The following is a 14,607-nucleotide window of genomic DNA, read 5'->3' as shown; positions in this document are numbered from 1 at the left end:
TTATAATAATCAGAAGCTCAAAGCAGCATCTGCAGGGATAGAAATGTTCTTTTCAACAAGAAGCACAAGTACACTGTGGATTCTGCATACTTAAAATGAAGCAAAACAGTATTCACATTTGTTTCTGATTATTTGGTTTGCCAGAATCTGACTCAAAACAATGTTTGACTAAAAGTGGTATCAGGGTCCCAATGGTGAGGTACACCCTCCATCACTTCTTAGCAATCCTTACGTTCGATGGTGAGAATTTATGCATCATTCTTTCTTTTTCAATAGAGATGCTTCTGAAACTTGAGGTTTCCACAGCCAAGAAAGAGCTTTTCTTGTTACTCCTGGTCTGCCATCTATACACTCGTTCTTCCTTTGCCTCTACACCAAAGCCTTTCTCTAGCTCTAAGTGGACGTGTGTCAGTGGTTGAATGTACAGTCTAGCCCACCTCCCTGAAAAATACTGGAGTACTGTTGTGGGTTCAACATTTCAACTAACGTTCTGGTGGATCGTTTGCATGGTTCTGTGTGCAAACTGAACATTTCTTAATTATACTAGTGTTTTCTTGATCCTAACTCCCCCCACCCTCCAAATGAAAAAAGATTATCATATTTATCTATCTCAAACATAAAGCTTTCAGTTAGAATTGTCTACCTGGAGGTCATAATACTTTATCTCATGCAGCAACATTTTCGAGATAAAAGTTCAAGTCAATCTGCAAATTCAAAATGAAAAACAATCTGCACTGGCAAAGCTGAGTGATGAACTTGTCTTAATTATGCTCGGTTATTTCTTGACACTGGGTGGAGTGACTTACGGTGTTTTCTACGAAGTCTGAGCTTTCTGCAACTGCAGGAAACCCTGCCTCGTCAACCATAATGCTGTTTGTGGGAAGAGGAGTAGCAGCTTTGAAACAGTCACAACCAACACAATTTTGATTAAAGAAAGAACTCTGGTTTTTAATAGTTTTGATCATTAAAAAAGTTTAAACCTGCATAGCAATCATTTCAAAAATAATTATTTAATGTTCCATAATTAAACTGTACACAACCTAGTCTTGGGACATAGAAGCCAGTGAGGTGAGTCTGGAGCAGTCCTGTGCAGTCCCAGGAGTCAGGAGTAGAGTTTTCATTGGCCTTTCTTTTTCTTTCTTTTTGTCATTTTGTTCGTCCCAGTTTATTTGGATGCTTGGCACAATCCGGCTCCGCTGCTGAGCGGACCTGCACTGGGAAGAGAGAGCAGCTGACCCTGTCCCTGCTCGCTTCCCCTCCCGCACTCGGCCGGGTTCCTCAAAGTCGCTCGATGTCTCGGTATTTCTTCCGCAGAATAGAGACCTGGTCTTTAAAGAGGACGGGGTCGAGCCTCATCTGAGAGTGGATCAGCGGCATGTAGCCAAACCAGCTGGCAAACGTATTCATGCAGCTCTGTCGCTGGGCAAAGTGGTCGGGGTCAGCCCAGCGGGAAGCCCGAGAAGTCTGGGGAAAGGGAGAGAGAGAAGCAAGACGATGAGACGGTGCGTGCGACCCGATGGAAGCGCAGCCGGAAGCGAAGGCAGGCACGGGGCACGCGGCGGAGCTCGGGGCTGGCCACCCCGCCGCCCCGTCCGCGTGTCTGGTGAAGATGCAAGCACTGATCCTGGTTTTCAGCCTCGCCAGAAGATTTTCCCAAGATACGCTACGTTCCTCAACACCAGAAACATACAGAGATCCACCGCGACCGACACGTTCCCTGGTCCAGCAGAACCATCTACCAACTGAACCTCAGCTGCTGTGGTCACTAAATGTAAAACTTCTCTTGGCACTTGGGATCAAATACTTCGACTAACAATGTGTTTTTTGTTTTTTTGGCTTCAAAGATAATTTTCTAAAATCCTCCTGTTAACTTGGTTGATTTGGGGTAAGTGGAAAGAAGGCTGTCATCTCTTTGGCTCTCTGTGTTGCCCCTAGGTTGGTTATATATTTTTAGACCATTGAAATGACTGATATTGATTCAAAAGAAAGCCTTAAATGACTTGAGTGTTGAAATTTACATAGACCAACTAAGCATAATGTCTTTAAAATCCTGTTTTTATGAAACAAGGAAAAGGTGGGCTGCCCGCTTATGTGGGAAAAAACAAACATTTATGTCAACAGGCAACTGTTTAATGATGTGTGTGTGTGTGTGTGTGTGTGTGTGTGTGTGTGTGTGTATCCTCATGCACTGTGAGAAAATACATTCGTAGGAAGGTACATTTTGCTGCGAAAATCACTCAGAGTCATTTAAAACCACGAGTGTCAACATGCTTGAAAGTAACCGTCGAAGGTAAGTATCAATGTCAGGTTACCTTGAGGCAGCAGCAGAACAAGAAACAAAACACAATTTGTAAAGTGTTTTCATGAGCACATTTGAGCCTCACAACAACCTGGTAACTTATCTCCCAGGTGATAACAGCTCCACTGTACAGATGAGGAAGCGGATTCAAGGAAGTTTAAACTGTTTGTTCAAGGCTAGGAAGGGGCAGAAGTCAGGCTTCGTTCTTTCCCACGTGTACTAGGAGAACTCTGCTTGGTAAATCAGAGACAGTATCAACTCCAGCTGACCATCTCGAGTCCGTATCAGAGCCGACAGTCCCAAAGGTACCTCCATTTTGCTCCTACATTGGGATGGGCGTGCAGGCCATTTCTGACTGGCCACTGGTTCTCAAAGGGCCAGACCCTCCACATCTGGCAAGTGATCACATATGCAGATGGAAACACTGTCAAGAGCTTAAGTTTATTCTTATTCTCTCTTATAAATGAAAAGAGAAGAGTCCGGTTGAGTCATTCAAGTCTCTTCTTTGCCGCTAGATTTTAACACTTATTTTGGGTCAACCAGCGTATTAGAGATATCTTTCCTGTGTTACGAGGCATAATTTCAGAGCACGATATCCATTTACTCCACCAGTCACACAAACATTCAGTAAAGTAGTGTCTATGATGGGACGAGGGAGGCAAATACAGTACACATCTAACTAGATACAACTGGTTAGACTTAAGACTAAACTTAGATTGGTTATAAAAGATATGTAAAGTCACTAGAAATATTGGTAGAAAGGCAAATCTGTGAAAAAGGTAAAAAACCAACCTCTAAGAAATCATATTAGTGTTCCACCCCTATTTTGTGTATAACCTCAGGGGAGTGCATAGACTTGCTGAGCAAACAAAATTAAAGGAATGGTGTGTCCTTAAATGAGATAATAAATATGAAAATGCCTGGGTACTCAATACATTTTGCTTGAATCTGAATAGTCTTTCAGTCTTCAAAATTACAAATTCTTGCACATCCTCTCGCCTGTCCTTTTAGCAGTTAGAGGGAACAGAATTCTCCCACTAGACTCTTTGCTCACTAAGGACAGCAGCTTTGTCATAACCCATACCTAGAATAATCCTTGATAATCTGTACACATCTGGTAAATATTGGATGACAATTTTATAAACTTAAAATCCTGTAAATTTTTTTCTCTTACTAAATTTAGTGAATGAAGAACCATCCATTGTGTTAACATGAGGCCTGGCTATGTTTTCCTAGCAAAAGCTAGATGTATGTATGATGTTCAGTAACTGTTAGAACAAGGTACATGGAAACCCCCCAAATTTAACTGCTATAACCATGTAAAGAATATTCTTTTATCCAAATCCTGTTGGATTCCCCATGATTTAACTTGGATAGCTCCAAACATCTTACAGTTTTTGATTTCTTACATAGAGTACTAGGCTCTGTTCAAGATGAATAAAAGGACGCTGGGGTGTAGAAGAGTAAGTCGTGGAAAAAGACCCTGAGATTCAACTCTGAGTTGTCTCTAATCCTGGGTGACTTCTGGCAACATGCTTAAATTCTCTGGGTCCTAGTTTTCTTACTTGTAAAAAGAGAAAGTTGGATTATAGTTCCCTGAACGTATCTTTAGAACTGAACTTTAATGCCTCAACATTATATTTTACTTTGATAAACGATTTCATACATCTGATCTCAACCCTGTGAAGTGGACTCCAACATTTCCACTTTAAAGATGAGATAATTGAGTTTCAGGAGGTAACTGACTGGCTTACAGCTGATAAATACTAGCTCTAGGATTGAAAAAAAAAAAAAATCAGGTATTGGGACTCCTGGTCTACCTCCGTGATGCCCATCCAACTCAAGAGCAACCACTGGAAGGCTGGGTTGAGAGTATTACTAGTGCTTCATTAAATAAAACACCTACAATAAACTCACATAAATTCTTTGCAGGTCTTTAGAGAAGAGACATTTTTCTCATGCCACCTTGTAGGTCCTATGAGAGCTCTTATATTCCCGACATAAAGATACTCTTGACTTACACCTTCCCAATTACCCATGTGCCAACCACACACTCCCTCAGAGCTTTTGGATGTGTTTTTTCCCCTGGTAATTTCCCCATTATGCTTCCTAGAAGAACAGGGAGTCCTCATTACCACAGACTGAGCCATGGGTGAGCAAAGCAAGGGAGGAGAGCTCGCTTTCTCTTACCTGTCCCATCATTGTTTCCTTATACTGCTTCTTCTGGGTCACTTTGATTGGAGGCAATTTTGTCACAGCAGACACCAGGAAATTCATGAGTATGTCCTCACAGTTGGCCAATTGGTCCACCATGTTCTTCAGGCTGGCTGGCAGGTAATGGGTGTAAAGGTAGTGATAATATCTGTAAAAATCAAAGACAGGTTTCACTGGGGGCCATCATTATATAACAAGTGGTCTTCTCTGACAGAAAACACACACCCATTCTTCGAATCTCTACACTATCATGGATGGTGATAATGATGATAGTTATCTCTGATACGGTACTTACTATCTGCCAGCTCATGTTCTGAAGTGCATTATAAGAAATGCCTCATCTAATCCTCATGAGGAACCTATGATGTAGGTACTGTTATTAATCCCTGTTTTACAGACAAGGAAACAAGGTACAGAGACACATATAGATGAGGATAGTGGTTGGCCAGTCTAACTTTAATATCAGGCTGCTTGGTTAGAAACTGAATACTTAGATGGCAAGAGAAGTTACTTACACACGATCTATGTATCATTACAGGATGCTTGACAATTTTAATTACTGGTTTAACCAGAACTGTATTCAATACTATCTCATAATTCTAAGTCCAACAATATAACCATTCCAACTTTTTTGGCCTATAAACTATGTTTCAACAATGTCAGAGCCAAACCCTAATTAATCTGATGGTGGTCATCATGGAGAACCCACAATTAATTTGAATTATATTTTTTGGAGGGAGGGACATATCGCATATATTTATAGGAAAAATCACTTGAATGAATCAGATTCATCGAGTGGTGGTAGCAGGAAGAGGGAACAATGAACTCTTAAGAGGTATGATCCTGAGATTAAGATTCAACCATCCTAAGTCCTTATACCTTGTGCATTTCCAACTCTGTTCTGGAGATGACAGCGTTCTCTATTTTTTACTAACAAAGACTAGGTTAAGATTAATGTGTTTACCTTACTAAGGCAGAGGAGTAGGGACTTCAATAATGACTGAGTCAGGAACATTAGCTGTCTACGCTCATTAATTTGGCAATCTTACCTGAGTCCTCTGGCTTTGAAGACCAAATATATGCAAACAGTTCCCAAATTTATATCTCCATTCCTGACCCTTTTCAACACACTTTTTAAAATGTCTTAATGTGTCCAAGACCGAACTCCTGCATTTTCCCTAATACCTCTTCCATCGACACCTTTCCCCAACTTTGTTAATGGCTTACTCTATTTTTCTAGTTCTTCAGGTCAAAAACCCTAGAGTCATCAAATTCTGTATCCAGTCTGTCAGGACATCATGCTGGAGCATCTTCAAAACATGCCCAGAATCTGACCGCTGCTTATCACCTCGGTGGCTCACTTCCTGATCCCAGGCTCCATCATCTCTTGCTTAGATAATGTCAGTTACCTCCTAATAGGTCTCCCTGCTTCTCCCCTGGCCCCCTTAGAGTCTATCCTCAACACAGCCTTCAGAGTGGATGCCTAAAACATAAGATGTTCTGCTCACACCACTGCACTGGCTCCCCGTGGCACTTAGAAGAGAGAAAAGTTCTCATGATGGATGGCAAGGTTCTGCATCCGGGCTCCCACAACCTCTCACCTGCCTGCTGCTCACTTCGCTCTGGTCACACTCGGGTCTTCTCAATATCTCTCCAGCATTCTGCCTCGGGGCATTTATTCTAGCTCTTCCCTACGTCAGAGCACTCATCCTACAGAAATTCTCTAGGCTGACTTCCTCTTCTCTTTCAGTCTCTGCTCAAATCTCACCTGTTCAGTGGGGATCACCCCTGAGTGCCCCCTTCTCCACCTTCGGCACCCCTGATCCTTCACCCTGCTCTGCTTTGTCTTTTTGCTACATTACTTACCTCCTTAACAGATTATAGCATTATTATGTATACCGTGACTCCCCCCATTAGAATCTAAGACCTGCGTGGCAAATAACTGTTCCCTATTTTACTTGGTGGTAAATCCCAAACACCCAAAATAGTGCTGGGAGGTACTGAATTAAGTGTTTACTTTTGTTGTTGCTCTAAACACTCACTTACTCAGTACACTCTGAGTACATCTCCACACCTCAGACCCACTGAAGATGCTGCTCTCCCATAATTTCTAGAAATACAATAAGCCAAGAGGTGTCACTGGTTTCGAAGACACATGTTGGCCACAACAACAGAACTGAAACAGGGATGCAAACCAACAAGATTTGGCCCGAGTTCTCATTTCTATAGCAGCTAGAAACGAAGGAGCAATATAAAATGATGTCCAGATTCCTCACTTGTGGTAGATAGCAGCTCCCGTCAACACCATGGAGTAGTCGTTCGTCCACTTGGACGTGTACCCCCACCGCTCCTTGGAGTTATCCCAGAAATGGCTGCGCGCAGGGTACCCCACAATCCTCTCAGGAAAGCTCTGCCACACGGTGAAGGCAAAATCCACCTGCAGGCAGAACACAAGCCAAACAAGCAATCAACAAGGTTAACAAATGTCAACAAAACATTACCTTCCCCTGCTAATTCGTAATGCGAAATCCCAGGACTGTTGTGAAACATGCATTCATCAGCAAATTAAACTGACTGCTTGACATTTTGCCCCATAATTATGCACACTTAATGTTTTCTGTTAAAGAAACTTCAGATTAGTGCAAAAACAAAAGAAGGAGGAGAACAAACAACATTTGTGGATACGTCCTTTAGAAAGCCGGTCTATTCAGGCTAAAAAGTCAAAAAAGCAGTTGCTTTTTCCACCCCCACCCCACCCCTGCTCCCTCAAAGGAGATGTGGCCATTGATTGATGGGAGGCACAAATGCATCTGTTTTATAAACAGAAGCAGATTTTCTATATACACCCAGAGTATGAATACACAGCATACATCATAACCAGCATACAGTGAAAGCCATCACGACGAAAATAAAAGCATCCACTTAAGAGCCAGAGAAAAGGTGTTTAAAAAGCACACAGGTTCCAACAGGAATACCCAGCAGGTATCATAAAGAACAGGGATTCAGGTCTCCCGGGTGGGAAGATGCACAGCACAAAGTAAATTTAGAAAACGCATCCACAGTGAAAAATTACCACGAGTGAGTGGAGACGAGGCCAGGTGAAGCCACGGGATTATTTTAAAGGAGATGCAGTCAAATGACTTTCTTGTGCTGAAAATTACCCAGAGCAGGGACTTCTGAGCCTGCTACAAACTAACATTTATAATTAGCAAATAGTCTGTTTTCAAATGTGTGAGCTCACTTCTGACTTTCTACGATGATTATTTTTTAAATTACTTACATTTTATTGAAGTGTAGTTGATTTACAATGTTTCAGGTGTACAGCAAAGTGATTCAGTTATACATAGATATACGTATATACCTAGGCTTTTTCACATTCTTTTCCACGACAGGTTATTATAAGATACTGAATACAGTTCCCTGTGCCATACAGTAGGTCCTTGTTGTTTATCTATTTTATACGTGGTAGCGTGTATCTATTCATCCCATACTCCTAATTTATCTGTCCCCCCACTTTTCCCCTTTGGTAACCGTAAGTTTGTTTTCTATGTCTGTGAGTCTATTTCTGTATTGTAAATAAGCCCATTTGTATCATTTTTTTTAGATTCCACATATAAGTGATATGATATTTGTCTTTCATTGTCTGACTCACTTCAGTTAGTATAATAATCTCCAGGTCCATCCATGTTGCTGCAAATGGCATTACTTCATTCTTTTTTATGGCTGAGTATGACTTTCTACAATTATTTGATGAATGATAAATGAAACAATATATAGAAAGTAAAAAAATACAAACAGTAACAGCAAACAATCATATAATGCTCATAACTGTGGAATGTTTGTAACGTGCCAGGCATGGTTATAGGGACTTACATATTTTAACTAATTTAATCCTAACAGTAACCCCGTGCAGCAGGTAATTTCAGAGGCCCCAACTTACAGAGAGGGACGCTAAGGCTATGGAGGTTCAAGCCATTTTTCTGAGCTAGTAAGTGGCAGAGCCAAGATCTGAACCCACGCTGTCTGGCTTCCAGTTTGGTGTGCACTGATATCATAGCCTCCCTTTTAGCTCTGTTGCTACAGTGTCGAAAACAATTTATCTCATACAAGTTACACATTCTCTCAACAACCCTATCTCTTCTTGATAAGCAATGCAAACGGAAACTTCATTTACTCCACAGGTATTTTAAGTCTCGGCACTGTGACGGTTGCCGGGGGACTGAGTGATGTTGGTAAGTCCAATTTCTGACCTCCCAGACGTTCAAAAGCAGAGCAAATAACTATTCACAATAGCCAAAAGGTGGAAGCAACTCAAATACCATCAACTAATCAATGAGGAAACCAAATATGATATATCCATTCGATGGAATATTATTCTGCTATGAAAAGGAATGAAATACTGACACAGGTTACAACATGGCTGGACCTGGAAAACATCATGCTGAGTGAAAGAAGACCCACACAAAGAGCCCCACATTGTGTGATTCTATTTACATGAAATGTCCAGAATAAGCAAATCCATAGAAAACAGATTGGTGGCTCCATGGCTGATTCATGGGTGTGGAGTTTCCTTGAGATAATGAGGGCACAACACTGTGAAGGTACTAAATGTCACTGAATTATATACTTTAAGGTGGTGAATTTTATGTTCTGTGTATCTTACCTGAATTACAACATAAAGCAAATAAACCTGGGTCCACATTTCTCACGCTTCCACCATACGCATGAACACCACCTCTCCTTTTGCCATTTTCCCACCATACCACTCATTCAACGTCTTGGTTAATATTTGTCTTCCAACTGCCTACTCTTTTTTTTTTTTTTTTAGCCTTATCCTAGGTAAACATGTCAGTGAAATCCTAGGTTTGGAAAACACTGGCCTGGGTGATCCATAAGGGTCCTTTTATCTCTGAATTCTCTGGGCTTACTTAGAAGATATTATTTTTGTAAACAGCCATAAATTTAAATTTTTATGAAGATTTAGTTTGGTGCCCTGACTAAAGATAAGAAAGCCTTAACAAAAATATAGATTGCTTCCCCAAACCGTAACATCGGAGGGGGAAAAGATAGGGGTGTTGGAACATACCGTAAGAAAGCATGGTGGGGTGTGGGGCATCTCAAAGTTAAAAGACAGCAGGGGAGTGGACAGTATTTGCCAGAAAATTGAAACCAGGTTGTGATAACCTGCACATCGTCACTGGTGTTCAGGACTAATGGTGCCAACTGATGGGACAGCACCTTATGCAGCCTGTTGTCAAAGAACCAGCCTGGCTGTCAGCAGGCTTCGGGGTTTTCCATTATCCTTTGAAAAGGAGACACAGACACTGGCAACTCCGATAGAACCCGATGGGGTGTTTTCATCACATGAATTCCTTACTATCTCAAAGCCGTTTCAAGTCATTTCAAAGGAACTCAAAAGTAAATTCAGATAAAACTATGCTTCTTGTGATAGTTCTGCTTTCATGCAGATCATTAACACATCAAAGGAGGCAAAGGTCAGCTTATGGCCTCTTCTCTTAAAAACCAACATCTGTTTTCTTTTGAGAATTTGCAGCAAGCCAGATAAATGTAAATAACTATAAACCAACTGTATCTAATACCTTTGATAGGACACCATTTCAAAATCTATCCTTAATACGACAGAGAGGCATTTAAACCAGCTCAGACTCCTTAGAGAGGAAATAAAGTGAACCCACATCTATTCCTCTGAAAAAAAGAGAAAAGAGAGATCCTTGTCCCTCCACCATTTCAGGCAACACGACCACTCCACTGATCAGCCAGAAAGGTGAACAGACTGCCAGCCTCTTAAATTTACACCTCATGTTCAAACCACGCTGACTTCTAACTGCTCCACGTACAACACGTGCTCCTCCCAGCAGGCACTGAGGGGCCGGAACTGCTATTCTTTGGAAACAAATTCCCTAGACGTTGGATACATCAAGGCAGCTGAAAGGCACTTCACCATGGGACAGGGAGAAATAAATCCTAGAGGGAGGCCAACTGCCTTGTGCTCAGGGGAGGATGTGAGATGAATCAACGCTTCAGGTTATAGGATAACGACTGATGGATATGCCGTGGCTGTCCTGACATTCCACCACGGCAGTGTGCTGCTCTTCCTGCACTGGCCTCCAGGATCCGCTCTCCACTCTTCCTGTGAGGCCCTCGTCACTCCCCAGGTGCCTCTCTATCTCTTGTGGGGTCCTTGAGCCCCACCCACCTCCCCAGGCATCCTAAAGCCCTTCATTTGCATCACCTGGTTTGAATTCTGTTTGCTGCCAGGACTCTGATGGCTACAGGCAGGAACTGTGTAATCAGAGGACCTGGCATGGAGACCCGGACAAAGAAATTCCTCAGAAAATACTTGTTGAACGAATGTGCTCCAGGAATGCCGCCCTTCCTCACGGGGAAGCGGGAGAGAAAGGCAAGCTGGAGGGTCTCATGCCCCGTGGTCCACAGCAGTCTTTCTCTTTGAACGTTAAGTGTATCTCCCCCTTCCCCCCTCCTGCCGACTCACACATGACTCAATTGGCTGTGTGTTCACACTTTAATCTGCTCAGCATGCACCCCTCCAATATCATTCATTCACTGAGTATTTACAGAGCTTGGGCTGCCCAGAAAGACTTTTACCAAGGTGAGGCCCAGGCTGCTCTGTCCCGGGGTGATTGATGCTGCCCTTACGCATCACGCCTGCTCACCTCCATCTGATGGGAACTGGAAGTGTCCGTAGAATCTGCAGACACAGAGGCTGCTAGCCTAACACTGAGCCCTGGCTAAGTGGGCAACGGGCCGTTAGAGTCAGACTGGCCAGCAAAGTGCCAGTGACTGTGAGTAAAAAGGAAAAAAAGAAGGCGAATGGTGTAAGTTGCCAAGTCTCCACGCTTTTTAGCGGCTCCCGTTAATCACATGTTTTCCAATGCACATTTTTATGGAACTGTCTTTGGTCCCCTCTACGGTTTTAAATGAGGTTTCAGAGATCAATGCTCATTCGAGTTGTAAAAATTGGTTTTCTATCATATCTATCTTTCCCCTTCTCTCTCTCCCACTCGCACATGCTTTGTGCAATCTTATTTTTGGCACAAATAACCTGAACATCTGAAATAGAAGGGCTCTCCAGCTCAGCCTTAAAGTGAAACTGTTTGCTCTTGTGTGGGTGAAAGAAAATAAGTACTTTCAACCAAGACAGAAGAGCTGCCGTTGGAACCTGGAAGAGGGTTCCCTACAGAGGCAATGCACACCGGCACAGGGTTAGGAGAACCGGGGGAAGATGGGCTCGGGGCAGCGTGGTTTCAAGAAAAGGCTAAGCAGGTGCCCCTCCTGCTGCCCCTTGGTCCTTCTGCTCACCTGCCCGCAGCTGTGCTGTTTAAAAACCAAAAGAAGAAGAAGAAGGGGAGGCAAGAGGGGGGAGGTGAGGCAGAGCCATGCAAATGAGGAGCCAATTAGCAGAGGAAATAAAGGGAAAAAATGCCTGCTCGGGGTGCCAGGTGGTGGCAAGGCGCTAACGGGAACCGGGTTGATTAAACCCAACTCTGCGGGAAGTTCTGAAAACCGTTCGGGGCTGGGCTTGGCCAAGGTGAGGGCAGAAGAGGTGCCGGCACATTGCGGGTCGGAGGCAACTGCCTGCAGGGCCCCGCGCCCCTCCTCGGGTGAGGGTGCTCACCTCCGTGGTTGAAAGCACGGTGTCCTCGTCCAGGCTGAGCACGGCGTCTGTGACGATGTTGTCATAGGGCAGGAAACGGCTGCTCATAACCTGGGAGTCGGGAGAAGGCGGCAGGAGGGAGAAAGCAAGGAGAAGAGAGGTGCACTTAGAGTCTTGTTTTCAGGCAGAAAAAGCCCAAGTTATATTTGCATCAGGAAATCAGCTCATCCACAAGCCTCATCTCAGATTCGGTTTACAGGCCTCAGAAGCTACCGGAGGACTTGCACATTAAAGGATGGGAAGTGCCTACCATGACCCATCTCTGGGGGCTCAAGGGGCATGTCTGCAGCATGAATGGCTCCAGGGTCTGTTCCCACACATCTGTCAACTGGGTCAAGTTTTTTTTTCTTCCTCTGGCTTCCAAAATAAAATAAAACACAAGAGCGTTCAGCAACCCTTTATGCACAGGGCTCCGAAATCTCAGCCTGCAGCGATTCTCCTGACCCTGTTTACTTGTCCACCGACTGACGCAGAAGCCATTAGTGCCAGCTTAGTGATGCCCTGACCTTTCCCGTGTTAAGCCTACGGGGGGAAAGCTGCAAAGACAGGGCCTATAAATTCAAAACAGAATTTCCTAGCCAAAGCAGCAAACGCATCTGTTTTAAACTCCAGGCTCGACACAGTAATTTAAAATGGGGGATGCAGAGGACATACGACTTCTTTCCCAGTTCCAGGCCCGACCAGTGAGTTTAAAGGGATCCATTTCCTTTTCCTGCACCAGCTTCGTCAACAAGAGCTCAGAGACCACGAGCCAGCCGCTTGCACGTGCTAGTGCAGGAAACAGGCTCGCGTTCCAATGCCTTGGCTCAGCTACATTCCGAAAGCTGAATGGACGCACATGAAAGGAGCCAATGTCCTTCCAAAGCCAGTCCTGAGTGAACTGGGGTTTCCTTGTTGGCTCATTCAAGAAATATTTAGCTACCAGGTGATAGCCCGAACCCTTCCAGAATGAACAAACATGACTAGGAAATGACCACGACTCGAGAGTTTTCCTGTCTAGTGGGGACAGTGAGAAATAAGTCACAGCACAAAGCACAGTGAGTCACCATTCATCAGGCGCCTGCCAGGTGCGTCCACCCTCCTAAGTTTATCTCCATGGAGAGTATCAAGCCAGGTGACCCTTCTAGCTAACCTGTTAGTTAGGTATAAGGGCTTCTCCCATTTGCGGAAGGAGGGACTGAGGCACAGAGAGTTAAAGACCTGGCCTTCGGTCTGACTCCAGAGCTCACAAGACAAGCCAGGACCATGCTGCCCCCCACCTCTCAAGAAGAGTAGCTGACACTCACTGAACCTCACTGTGTAACAGGCCCAGCGCTGAACAACTGGAATGCAGTCTCTCACTGAATCCTCAAAATGGGCGCAAGTCTTAGCCCAGGTTCCCTGAAATACAGAGGTCGTGGCCCACGCAGGCCAGTGGCCAAGCTGAAGGCTAGGACACAACACATGGCCAGAAGCCCAGACGCAGGTAAGGCTGGGAGAACGTGAGGAACCTTGCAAGACATATCTGATAAAGCCTGCGAGAGAGGTGCTATTATCAGCATCATAATCGTATAAATACAGGCACCGGGAATGCTCACTGGGAATGAAAACACAGAGTCCATCACTGAGTCTGTGCATAAAAATGCAACATGAACCCTCGGAGTCAGACTGGCTCCTGTTTGAATATCCTGATCTAGTCAAAGAAAGACTCATCTACCGGACAGAGAGCTAGTCACCCGCAGAAGCATAAGAAACAAAGAATTCCTAAGTTCAAAGTGAAGAGCAGCATCTGAGCACTGTTCGGGGCCTCAGGCACTGGAACTGGGGAGACAGACATATGGGGTTGTAGGCAGATTTCTGTGCGCCAGTCCCTTATGTGAAACCACACCTGTTCATAAGATGGATTCATAAGGGGAAGTCAGACTGACGCCAAGAGGTATGTGATTACTCTATTCCCACCTTTCCTCATTAAATGCTTACCAAGCAGCCCTCTGATAACCCCATGGCTTAACTCCAGTCCCATGAGGCTGTGACTAGCTTCGTCATACTCCTCCCTGTATTCTGACATGCTGCACGGTGCCCAGCCCACGGCAGGCAGCCCTACACTGGAACTGAACAGACAATGCCCTGATCACCTTGTTCACACGACAGTTACAGTTCTCACTGGATCTTGTTGGACAATATGAAACCGACACCGACAGCAACCCAAAGGATGATTTCAAATGGTTCAACCAAATTAAATGGACAGTTTTTACTCTGGCTCAGAGAGGTTTTACTTAGTGTGAGACAACCTCCCATGACCTAACTCTCTGGGACTGAGAGGGAAAGTCTCTTAGATGAAACTGCTTCATCAGTCTCAGTGTCATTTGATAGAGACAATTCCGGCCCAGGGGGTAAGATCTACAAGAAAGCAACAAGC

The 14,607-nt window shown here is 44.1% G+C and overlaps 1 protein-coding gene across 2 annotated transcripts in view; it reads right to left on the bottom strand.

Annotated features, from left to right (window-relative positions):
* Nucleotides 1-921: 921 nt before the first annotated feature.
* EXT1 (exostosin glycosyltransferase 1) overlaps nt 922-14,607 on the bottom strand; it is a 258,787-nt gene continuing 245,101 nt past the window's right edge. For both annotated transcript variants that reach the window (XM_032467876.1, XM_006186470.2), the window contains 4 exons: nt 12,171-12,260; nt 6,790-6,950; nt 4,490-4,661; nt 922-1,464 (listed from right to left, as the gene is read on the bottom strand). In XM_032467876.1, coding sequence (XP_032323767.1) covers nt 1,279-1,464; nt 4,490-4,661; nt 6,790-6,950; nt 12,171-12,260 — 609 coding nt within the window. In that variant the 3' untranslated portion in view covers nt 922-1,278. The remainder of the gene's footprint in view (nt 1,465-4,489; nt 4,662-6,789; nt 6,951-12,170; nt 12,261-14,607) is intronic.

Source organism: Camelus ferus, chromosome 25 (genome assembly GCF_009834535.1).
Source record: "Camelus ferus isolate YT-003-E chromosome 25, BCGSAC_Cfer_1.0, whole genome shotgun sequence".
NCBI lineage: Eukaryota > Metazoa > Chordata > Mammalia > Artiodactyla > Camelidae > Camelus > Camelus ferus.
This window is presented reverse-complemented; position numbering and strand designations above follow the sequence as displayed.